This window comes from Melitaea cinxia, chromosome 15 (genome assembly GCF_905220565.1).
Source record: "Melitaea cinxia chromosome 15, ilMelCinx1.1, whole genome shotgun sequence".
Lineage (NCBI taxonomy): Eukaryota > Metazoa > Arthropoda > Insecta > Lepidoptera > Nymphalidae > Melitaea > Melitaea cinxia.
The window spans coordinates 13,510,973-13,524,024 of record NC_059408.1 but is presented as its reverse complement, the minus strand read 5'-3'; the positions used below and the strand labels follow the sequence as shown (position 1 = coordinate 13,524,024).

Genomic DNA, 13,052 nt, shown 5'->3' with positions numbered 1-13,052 from the left:
AAACTCTCATCAAAATCGGCTTAGCCGTTCCGTAAACCTTCCTCTTGAACCGCATGAAAATCCATTCAGTAGATTTTGAGGGAATCGACCACATACACTTTTGGGGACTTTGTTTTATAATACACTAACTATTGCCCGCGACTACGTTCGCGTGGTTATGAAGATATGCATTGCTATTAAGATGTTTAACGCAAATTATTTTTTTATTTAAGTCACTTGAAATGCTTATCACACTGAGGAACTTTTTAAAAGGCACAATTTAGTATAATTTAATAGTTGTATTTATAAAACCTCTCTATACACCACATTTTTAGTTTTATTTTCAGGCTGCAATATAAATAACCTATCAAGCGAACTTACAGTTGCTGTATATATCATACAAACTATCAAACACAATTAAACCCCCTTAGCCGGGGAATATCGCAAAATCCGTTCTTAGCGGACGTCTACAAAGTATAATCTACCTCCCTGCCAAATTTCATCTTTGCCCAGTCTCGTGATGAGTGAGTCACTGACCTTTCTCTTTTATATATATATATATTACGATGCATTATTTGGACACCTCCTCACAATCTATAGAGCATACATTTTAAATTTCAAGTCTCTTACTTCAAAAATATAGGACTTTCATACAAACTTCCAGCCCCCGCTTTACCCCCTTAGGGGTCGAGTTTCGTCAAATCCGTTCTTAGCGGATGCCTACGTCTTATAAGAAGCCTACCTGCCAAATTTCAAGTTTGTAGGTGTTATAGTTTCGGAGATTTTGTGATGAGTGACTTTTCGCGTTTATATATATTACTAGCTGTGCCCGCGGCTTCGCCCGCGTTGAAATCAGTGTGTCACAAAGTTTTCCCGGCACACTTCCAGTTAAACTCTCATTATAATCGGCTTAACCGTTCCGTAAACCTTCCTCTTGAACCGCATGAAAATCCGTTCAGTAGATTTTGAGGAAATCGATCACATACACTTTTGGGGACTTTGTTTTATAATACACTAACTGTTGCCCGCGACTACATCCGCGTGGTTATGAAGATATGCATTACTGTTAAGATGTTTAACGCATTTTTTTTTTATTTCAGTCACTTGAAATGCTTATCACACTGAGTAACTTTTTAAAAGGCACAATTTAGTATAATTTAATACTTGTTTTTATAATACCTCTCTATACACCACATTTTTACTTTTATTTTCAGGCTGCAGTATAAATAACCTATCGGCGAATTTATATAGCTGCTGTATATGTTTCATACAAACTATCAACCCCAATTAAACCCCCTTAGTGGTGGAATATCGCTAAATCTCTCTACTCTACTACTATTATCTACTAACTATAATCTACCTCCCTGCCAAATTTCATCTTTATCCATCCTAGATGGATGGACCTTCCAGCTGTTTTTGGGTTCTCGTGATGAGTGAGTCAGTGACCTTTTTCTTTTATATATATATAGATTACGATGTATTATTTGGACACCTCCTCACCATCTATAGAGCATATATTTTAAATTTCAAGTCTCTTACTTCAAAGACATAGAACTTTCATACAAATTTCCAACCCCCGTTTTATCCCCTTAGGGGTCGAGTTTCGTAAAAGTTGTTCTTAGCGGATGTTTACGCTCTATAATGAACCTACCTATCAAATATCAAATTTGTAGCTGTTATAGTTTCGGGGATTTCGTGATGAATGAGTCAATGTACCATCCCCCGTTTTAACCCCGAAAGGGAGTTGATTTCTAAAGATACATTGTTTAGAGACCTCCTCACCATCTATGGAGCATACATTTTAAATTTCAAGTCTCTTACTTCAAAATCATAGTACGTTCATACAAACTTGCAACCCCCATTTCACCCCCTTAGGGGTCGAGTTTCGTAAAATTTGTTCTTAGTGGATGTTTAAGCCCTATAAGAAACCTACCTATCAAATGCCAAATTTGTAGCTATTATAGTTTCGGAGATTTCGTGATGAATGAGTCAATCTACCATCCCCCGTGTTAACCCCAAAAAGGAGTTGATTTCTAAAGATACATTGTTTGGACACCTCCTCACCATCTATAGAGCATACATTTTAAACTTCAAGTCGTTTACTTCAAAAACATAGGACTTTCATACAAAATTCCAACCCCCGTTTTATCCCCTTAGGGGTCGAGTTTCGTAAAATCCGTTCTTAGCAGGTGTCTACGCCCTATAAGAAACCAACCTGCCAAATGTCAAATTTGTAGCTGTTATAGTTTCGGAGATTTCGTGATGAGTGAGTCAATCTACCATCCCCCGTTTCAACACCAAAAGGGAGGTTATTTTTAAAGATAAATTATTTGTACACTTTCTCATCATCTATAGAGCATACATTTTAAATTTCAAGTCTCTTACTTCAAAAACATAGGACTTTCATACAAACTTCCAACCCCCGTTTTACCCCTTTAAGGGTCGAGTTTCGTAAAATCAGTTCTTAGTAGATGTCTACGCCTTATAAGGAACCTACTTGTCAAATATCAAATTTGTAGCTCTTATAGTTTCGGAGATTTCGTGATGAATGGGTCAATCTACCATCCCCTGTTTTAACCCCAAAAGAAAATTTATTTCTAAGGATACATTATTTGGATACCTCTTCACCATCTATAGAGTATACATTTTAAATTTCAAGTAGCTTACTTCAAAAACATAGGACTTTCATACAAACTTCCAACCCCCGTTTTACTCCTTTAAGGGTCGAGTTTCGTAAAATTCGTTCTTAACGGATGTCTACAATCTATAAGGAGCCTACCTGCTAAATTTCAAGTTTGTAAGTGTTATAGTTTTGGAGATTTCGTGATCAGTGAGTCAACCTACCATCCCCCGTTTTAACCCCAAAAAGGAGTTGATTTCTAAATATACATTATTCGGACACCTCCTCACCATCTATAGAGCATACACTTTAAATTTCAAGTCTCTTAGTTCAAAAACATAGGACTTTCGTACAAACTTCCAACCCCCGTTTTATCCCCTTAGGGGTCGAGTTTCATAAAATTTGTTCTTAGCGGATGTTTACGCTCTATAAGGAACCTACCTATCAAACGTCAAATTTGTAGCTGTTATAGTTTCGGAGATTTCGTGATGAATGAGTCAATGTACCATCCCCCGTTTTAACCCCGAAAGGGAGTTGATTTCTAAAGATACATTGTTTAGAGACCTCCTCACCATCTATGGAGCATACATTTTAAATTTCAAGTCGTTTACTTCAAAAACATAGGACTTTCATACAAAATTCCAACCCCCGTTTTATCCCTTTAGGGGTCGAGTTTCGTAAAATCCGTTCTTAGCGGGTGTCTACGCCGTATAAGAAACCAACCTGCCAAATGTCAAATTTGTAGCTGTTATAGTTTCGGAGATTTCGTGATGAGTGAGTCAATCTACCATACCCGGTTCAACCCCAAAAGGGAGGTAATTTTTAAAGATAAATTATTTGTACACTTTCTCATCATCTATAGAGCATACATTTTAAATTTCAAGTCTCTTACTTCAAAAACATAGGACTTTCATACAAACTTCCAACCCCCGTTTTACCCCTTTAAGGGTCGAGTTTCGTAAAATCCGTTCTTAGCGGATGTTTACACTCTATAAGGAGCCTTCCTGCCAAATTTCAAGTTTGTAGGTGTTATAGTTTCGGAGATTTCGTGATGAGTGAGTCAATGTACCATCCCCCGATTCAACCCCAAAAGGGAGTTGATTTCTAAAGATATATTATTTGAACACCTTCTCATCATCTATAGAGCATACATTTTAAATTTCAAGTCTCTTACTTCAAAATCATAGGACGTTCATACAAACTTGCAACCCCCATTTCACCCCCTTAGGGGTCGAGTTTAGATAGATAGATATAGATTATCTATATATATATATATATATATACTAGCTGACCCGGCGAACTTCGTATCGCCTAACAGCGACTTTTAAGTATTATCACAAATCTTTTGTATGGGAGTATAGAAAAGTGTTGTTTTTAGACTTTTTCAGAAAATATTAATTTTTTTTTTAGAATTTTTCTCTCCGTAAGAACCATCCTCGTACTTCAAGGAATATTTTAAAAAAAGAATTAGCGAAATCGGTCCAACCGTTCTTGAGTTTTGCGCTTAGCAACACATTCAGCGACTCATTTTTATATTATAGATATATATATATATATATATATATATATACATTTTTTTTTTCAAATTGTGTTGCTTCTATACTATCCGAAGGAACTTCGTTCCTACCTGGTGTCCCATGACACCACATAATTACTAGGCAGTCACAGGACTGTCATCTGTAGTAATAATGAAAAATCACCTGTAGTATTATTATAATGCATGCATGAATAACAAAAGGCGTGGGCATTTTGAGCCCGTGGATGTAAATTTTTAAATAATTATAAAAAATATTGTGTTGACCCAGAGCAAGAGCAAGAAGCAAGTTAAGATCGAATAACGTAACAAAAAATGGCTGTGCTGCTCACGTACACAGATTTCGTAGAAATAACATAAAACTAATAAGTTAAGGGGCTACACTACCTCAGCTCGTATTCAGATTTCACCCGTACTAAACACACATCAGAATTGAGAGCGCTTGGTTGTTCATCGCGCGAATTATATGCATTTTCTCCCCACAAACATTACCAATAGTTATTTTTTAAAAAACGCAACATATAAAATGTTTTTCATACTAAGGTAATATTAAGGTTTTAATAAAAAAATAGAGGTAATTTTGCGATTTTTTTGTATCGAGAAAATTTTATGGAATCGTGTTTTCGAAACATATGAAAAATAGTTTATGTCCTGAACTTTACCATACATAAATTTCAAACTTAAATATTCAGTAGTTTGGAAGATATGGACAACCTGCCGAGTGGAAAATAAGCAATTTGAGGTAGCATACACTCTTAAATATAATAAACATATGCTTTTGTACATACCAGTTCATAAAAGAATAAAAACATATCTGTTAAAATCTATTTATTATAATTTAAATATCTTATATAAAATAACAATTTTTTTTTACTTAAATTACATTGACAACTTGTTTAAATTATACAATTCGTAATAACTGATATCAGATATCATAACAATGTTATTGATAAAATTTAAGTTTTTATAAGAAAAAAAATATGTAGATGAAAACATCTATATTGAAGTCATGATAAGCTCGTAAAGTAAACATTGATATAGGTAACCATGACAATCTTAGAAAATGTTTATCTAGAAGGTCGAATCAGTAACAAAAATTACAAAATAACGAAATTAAACAAAACTTACGAGAATAAATTAAACAAAAAAAATCTCAGAACGTGTGATAGTTGCAAGTGACGCGACGTCTACTCGGATTCGCATGGGCCATACTTAGCAACGGTCAAGTGAGTGCCGGCGCAATGCAATAGACACTCGTTAGCAAAGGTTACACCGTTAGAGCCACATACTGGCAGCAGATTCCTAGTACACGTGCACGGGTTTTGCTCAGCATGTTCAACAATCTGAACTTCGTTGGAACAGGCGCCGTCGTGGTCAACGTGCAAGTCTTGATTGCCTTCGCGAGCGCAGTTCAACATGCAAGGATTGCTATAAGTGTTTCCATCAGTTCCACACACGGGGTGTTTCTCCCTCGTGCACGTACAAGGGAGCTTACCAATGCTGATCTCATCTTCAGGTTTTTTACATTCACCCCTGTAAGCTACCTCGACAAGATCACTTTCGCATTCTAGTGCGCATTGATTGGGATATGTGATGCCGTTGCTGCCGCAGATGGGACTGTACTCGTAGGTGCAAACGCAGACTTTTGGTAGTTTTTCATTTCCGCACGGGCCGTTCTTCTCAATCTTGAGGTCTTTGTTGCTCGTTATGCGTTTACAGTCGAGTAAGCAGGGATTGCTGTATGTTACTCCATCGGAGCCGCAGACTGGGTTCATGTTCCTCGTACAAACGCACGGAGGTAGCGCTGTTGTCACTGACATGTAGGTCACGACCAGAAGTAGAACACCTGGGAATAACCGCAATTATTAGTAATTTTCACGTTTTATTTGTTTTCAAACGAACATCAACATCACACATAAAATACTTCTAAAATAAACTTCAAATACACTACATTATCTACTATTATACATAATGCTGATTTTTTTGTAATTTGAAAAATTTTAGTATTTTCATTACAAAAATGAGTGTACCTACATATTATTCATATCTTATAAATTGTAGAGAAAGAAATGACTAATAATATGCCGCTGAATACGGTTGTAATTATAGTAATTTCAAAGGTGATTTTGATGCTGATTTTATGAAAAATTCCTTCTCAATTAGACTGACGTAGATTGAAGCATTCTTTTTTAAAATTTACTTTTTATATATAATATATTTAATTTATTCTTTTTTAATTTATTATACTGATAGTTTTGAAAAGTTGAAATAAAATCTTTAGTTTTAAGTAAATCATATGATAAATTAAATTAAAATTAAATCGATATTTCAGTTGTTATTTACAGTATTATCAACAAACGTGGTTTTTAACTTTATTAAAATATTAATTTATCGCGTTGTCGTCGTGTCACGCGGTATTTGATCTCGTATGAGGTAATTTTTGATCTGGTATTTACCAGTTTGTCACTTACATGTTAAATGTCTAATATTTAAGTTCATTCAATTAGTAAATATAGCAAAAAAATATTATTTCTACGTCGTGATACATTTTGTAATTCGTTATAAGCCAACAATAAATCTGGAACTTAAAGCAAGGGCAAACAATATTTATTTAAAAATTTCCTTTACTTATCTGATAAAGCTGTAAAAATTTAAAACAAGTGTTTTACTTAACTGCAAACCAAAAATAATATGCATGTTGCAATTTAAGAAAAAGTGTACAAAATAATATTTAAATGAATCAATTTAACAAAAAAATAACTTACCAAATTTGTAAGTCATCTTTATGAATTCACGTTCAACAATAAAAAAAATATAATAATATTATGCGCAGGACAAACGTATGACTAGCTTGTAAGCAGTATAAATACTGAATGATGGATGGTACAACAACTCCTGTATATATATATTAAATAATATTTTCCCAGTCAAGGCTCTGTTGTCGTTGTGATTTCCCAAGCATGCGTCAACACAAACACAGCGTTTCCTGTGAACGAGCGTAACTATTTATTTATATCGTTTCATACTTAGAATCGACAACAAAAATAAAACAAACCAAAATATCATTAATGAAGAAGTTTCGTTGTAATTCAAGATTTCCTTATTAATCGTCATCTTTTTCATTACTTTTATGAGTACTTTTAATACATTATTTGCATTCAAACGTTATATTATTGCGAAGCATGTGTTATATACGTACCTATTGTACTTATAAACATATATATTTATCGATTTATATATGTACAATACTTCTGAGCTTGAAACCTTGATCTTTGATTATTTACTTAGTGTTAGCTGATTACCATAAGTGAACTTTAGTACTTTATTCCATCTACCTATTTTTATGATTTACTACTTACTAAACGTTATCAGTTTGTGTGTATAGGTAAAAGGGATCGGAGATTAACCTATTTGATAAATCTCTTTACTATTTCTAAGTTATACAGATTTCTACAAGAATACTTGAATATATTTTGTCGTTAGAATTAAGTGTAGATTACATTAAACTAGTTTTTTAACTACAAAAAAATAATTAAATTTTGCTTTTTTTATTTCAGAAAAACTAATTTACTTGACGGGAAATTCCTATTTCTTACCCTAATGTTTATTCAAACGAAAATGAGCATGTAATTAGTCATATTATAATATATACGTACTACTTTAACAATTATGCATAGGTGCGAATTACATTTCCATTCATGCCAAATGTCCAAGATATACCTAGTAGATGCGGTAGGGCACAGCACGAAATGTCCTGTTCAAATTATAGAGCGGCCCGACTGGGGTGGTACCTAGACCTTACAGAATATCACAGCTAAATAATACTACTTTCAAGCAGTGTTGTGTTCTTGTCGGTGAGTGAGGTGACCAGAACTCCTGGGGGATTTGGGGATAGGATCGGCAACGCGCTTGTAATGCTTCTGGTGTTGCAGACGTCTATTAAGCTACGGTAATCGCTTACCATCAGGTGAGCCGTACGCTTGTTTGCTGACCTAGTTATATAAAAAAAAGATGCTTCATTGATAGCGTGTTACTGACCTTTGACACATGTTCTATATCCTACTTGGTCTCGTTTAATGTGAGGATTTCACCATTATTATTAATAATGATAGACACTACTCATATTATTAACACAATATTTATTAATTTATGCATCCAGTTTTTATCTTAGATTGGCATATATCGAGAATATTCAATGTTCACGACGATTGTCGTCAGATTTCTTATCCTATAAGATCAAGTTTGATAGGAGCTTGTCAGATATGCAAGATCACTTAAATCACATTGTGTAGGTATAATAAATCTACGATTATGCTTCAAACTATTTTTTTTTTCTACTTTTATAATAAAGTCAAAGAGTTCGTTTGATTTTTAACCGACTTCCATAAAAGAAGGTAAGTTGTCAAATCGTTTGTGTTCCTTTTTATTATTTTAATGTATTTTAACTTTAAACCGTTTTAGAAGATTTTTTTTAATCGAAAGGTGTTGCATGGCATGTGGTCCCACTTCATTTTAATTGAGATCTAACAAGTCCTTTCGAGTTATATCTAATAATGCGTATTTACTTGACTACTTTTTCGTCGACCTAACCTTTCACTAAATATATCGATTTCAATGATTTTTATTTTAATAGAAAGCCGTTGCATTACTTATCGATATAATTGAAGCTGTTTTTTTTTTAGTTTGCGAGCAAACATAATTATTCATTCGTTTAAACGCGCTAATTTTAAGATTTGGGGTGTTTATTTTAGAAATTTATTTTGTCATATGCCACGTTTATGTACCACTTTAAGCGAAAGCAAATTACCTACCCTACGAAAAAAAAAAAAACGAGCGCAATAGGCCTGCCAATGTCAGAGCTAATATTATAAAGCTGAAAAGTTTGTTTGTTTAGTTGGTTGTTTGTTTAAACGCGCTAATATTATAAACTATTGGATCGAATTTAAAAAAGCTTTTTGTGTTTGATTATTCATTTACCGTGAAAAGTTATAGGCTATAACATCACGCTTCGACCAATAGGAGCTGAGCGTTCATAAGAAATGTTAAGAAAACGGTACAAAAATATTCTTTTTTGTTAGCTTCCGTTGGGTACGCTGCTTAAACGGTTAAAGCTACCCAAAAATTACGTATGACGAAATAAGTTCTAAAAAAGTCCGGACGGCATATGTCTATCTTTTAAGGTTAACTCATTATAATCTTTTCTATGGTAATCAAATTCGTTCTAAAATAATGAGAAGGTGGTTTTACAGACGTGATGTAAGTCCTTGTCCAAATAAATACGTAATTCATTACAAGTATTTTTTTTAACAAAATTGCGATGGAATTTTTTTGATTTCAATGTATATCTTATAGAATACTTTTTTTTATGACAAATAGGCAGGCATTTGACCACAATCTCACCTGATGTTAAGTGACGATGCGGTCGAAGGTGGAGCATGCCTGCCTAATAACAGCCTATTCACTCTGGCCTTGAAGGCACCCAGATTGTATCGTTCGAGAAACACAGACGCGGGCAACGAGTTCCATTCCTTAGCTGTGCGCATCAGGAAAGTAGAGCCAAAGCGTTTTGTGCGCGTAGGTGGCATAAGGATGGAACCATCGACCGCGCCTAGTGTCCCGATGGCGGAAGGTTGTTGGGGGAATTAGATCGTGCAATTCCTTCGCACACTCACCGAAATATATTCTGTAGAACACCGACAGACGAGCTACCCTACGCCGATGATCGAGACTCTGCAACTTAGTGTCTGTCAGAGTAGGGTCACCTATGAGTCTCTTAGCTCGTTTTTCCACCGAGTCCAAAGTTGCCAGTTGGTATTTGGCGGATCCATCCCAAAGATGGCAGCAATACTCCATACAAGACCGAACTTGTGCTTGATACAGTTGAAGCAACTTGCTGACTCGCAAACGTCTTCCCACTAAACGCTATTTAAAAATAGGGGTTGGTGGTAGAACGGTGAAAATTTAGGGTTGTGTACGGATGGGAGTGAGGAGTGTTAATTTAAAAAGACGTGTTCATAGCAAAACTGCATGTTTATTACTGACATTTAAATATAAGGCTTATAAGGTATACAACATACCTATACTACATACTTAGAACGTATACAACATACTATACTACAGTTGTATGTATTTTTCAACGCCAAAACATAATAAAAAAAAAAATGTGGTGTCATAGGACACCAGGTAGGAACCAGGAAAGTTCCTTCGGATAGTATAGAAGCAACAGAATTTGAAAAAAAAATGTTGAATTTTATATGTATTTTCTAGTTCTTGATATTTTTTTATTTTGTTGATTGGTTTTTAATTAAGTACATAAAAGTATTTAGGAAATTTAGTATTTTAGAAAATAGCAAATACCGTAAAATAAAACAAATCAAACAAAATAATAATTCAAACTATTAAGTGAAATAAAAAACCATATGTCTTTATTTATTTTTGTCGACAGTATAAAATTACATAAATAATTTTAAAAAGGTTTACTAGTAATATTTTAGTTTTACAAACGTCATATTATATAGTCGTGTGACCGATATTACGTCACTTCCGTTATATATTTTTCTTACGGTTTTAGTATCACATTTTCTTCAGTTCGGTCGCCCAGCCAAATGTCAAGCCTTGCCGTAAGGAACTTCGTTCCAATAAATAATTTATCTAAAAATTAAAAAAAAAATTGTGGTGGACTACCCTTAACATTTAGGGGGATGAAAAATATATGTTCGATTCTCAGACCTACCCAATATGCACACAAAATTTCATGAGAATCGGTCACGCCGTTTCGGAGGAGTTTAACTACAAACACCGCGACACGAGAATTTTATATATTAGATATCATAATATTTGTATTTATTATAATGAATGAAATTCGCGTAAATATTAGAAAACAATATAATCACACTTTCTAAATAATTCTGCGACGAATTGATGATTACAAAAATGAACAGGTGATTTTGTTGCATTATTATTAGCCAGGCGTATGAATCAAAAGTCAAGAGGTCAAAGTGATCAAAATAACAGAACTCTTCATTGTAGATAGATGTGCGTATTAACTATATATCTATATTAGTTATATAATTTGATGAAACTGAGACTAAAGGTTATCCGCAGTTGAATATTACGAAAAAAGATAATTTTTATGTTTTTTTATAAATAAATTAATATTTAATAAACAGCTCTTGTAAGTAGATTGTATTATTATGCAGTGTTGCTTCCGCAAAAGAAAAATTTAAACAAATATGAATAAGTATAGGAAATTTTTGTTTCTTTTTTTTTTGTTTTGCCCGTAGTCACCACGCTGGGCAGGCGGGTTGGTGTTCGCAGGGCTGGCTTTGTCGCACCGAAGACGCTGCTGCCCGTCTTGGGCGTGTGTATTTCAAAGCCAGCAGTTGGATGGTTATCCCGCCATCGGTCTACTTACTAGAAGTTCCAAGGTGGTAGTGGAACCGTGTTATTCCTTAGTCGCCTCTTACGACACCCACGGGAAGAGAGGGTGTGGCTAAATTCTTTACTGCCGTAAACACACGGCTTTAGGCTACGATAACCGCTTACCATCAAGTGGTCCGTTAGCTTGTTTGCCGACCCAGTAGTATAAAAAAGAAATCTTGGTTTAAAACAAAACCTATTTGAACACAAACTATCATCATTTCAGAAGTCAATATTTAAGATGCTGGGTTGCTGGTACAATCAGCGCGCTCCATTTTACGCCTCTACGACACTTCCGAAATATACTTATCGTATAACAAGCTTATAACTGACTTATTTCTAGGACTAGGACTTCTAAACGTGTCACATTTATATTACAGAAGACTTCAGTTAAAAAAAACGTCATCCCCTTATAATTTCAATGTCTAAAAACGGCACAAAACATTCTCTATCCATTCATCTACATTCTGAATCGGTGGTAGTGTTACATTTAAAAAATTATAATCACTTTGAAATTTTAATTTGTAAAATGACGATTCGAGGGTACTTTTGAGGCATATTTGAATAAAGTTGTTTTTTAATTTTCTATTTTTTTTTCTCTAGCGTAATTTTTCATACTCTTAAATATTCTAAAACATTTTTAAATTACACTGCAGAATTCTTCTTCTTCTCTTTCTTAGATTCATCGGCTCCAAAATTTGCATACATCGTTGCAAATTTCTACAAACATTTCAGGAGTGTTACATGTTACATGAAGTAATTATTGTAGCATTCTGTTCCAGAATTTTCTATTTCCGTAGATATTTTATCTTATGGTTTATTATCATTGTTTCACTTTAACCGATTTATTTTATACAACAATGTGTTTTGTTTATTCTGTTATCTGTAAAGGTGGGAAATAAACGTCGATGGTTTTTCCATTCATACTAAGATAATTGCAATAGTTTAAACGTTAGAAACCATAAATTATATTTTATTGCATGTCAACGTTAAAATAAAGTTATTTTAACGATTTTCGTTATTGTTATGTAAATATAACAGGACTATTTATTATGAATTTAAATTCGGCCTCTTTCTCCGTGCAAGTATAATATAGGAGGAGGATCGTAGCTTAATCCACCACGCTGCTCCACTACGGGTTGTCGGGTATATTCCCTACTATGAGTAACGATCGTTATCAGGTGTTTTTGATAACAACCAGTACTCACAGCTAAACGTGCTCTCCGAGGCACGATGGGAGGCCTACAAGGACAGACATTTAAACCGGAAAGAAATATTTGTACAAATATATACAATATCCATCCTGAGCGGGAACCAAACACGCAAACCGCCCGGTTTTACAAGCACACGCAACACTACACCAAAGCGGATGTTATTGATTCTAAACAAAATTTTAAAAGCGAAGTAACTGTATGATAATAGCTGTTACATGTAACTATTTTGAAGCGTTGAATTTTCCTGACTAATTTTGGGCTCCTGGATAATAGAATGAATGTGGGA

The 13,052-nt window shown here is 34.2% G+C and overlaps 1 protein-coding gene across 1 annotated transcript; it reads right to left on the bottom strand.

The window, feature by feature from the left end:
* Positions 1-5,116: 5,116 nt before the first annotated feature.
* Positions 5,117-7,014, bottom strand: LOC123660525 (serine protease inhibitor dipetalogastin). Its single transcript, XM_045595583.1, has 2 exons — positions 6,899-7,014; positions 5,117-5,979 (listed from the first exon to the last, which is right to left on the bottom strand). The coding sequence occupies exons 1-2, from the start codon at positions 6,912-6,914 to the stop codon at positions 5,321-5,323; spliced, it is 675 nt and encodes a 224-aa protein (XP_045451539.1). The 5' UTR covers positions 6,915-7,014; the 3' UTR covers positions 5,117-5,320.
* Positions 7,015-13,052: the final 6,038 nt, after the last annotated feature.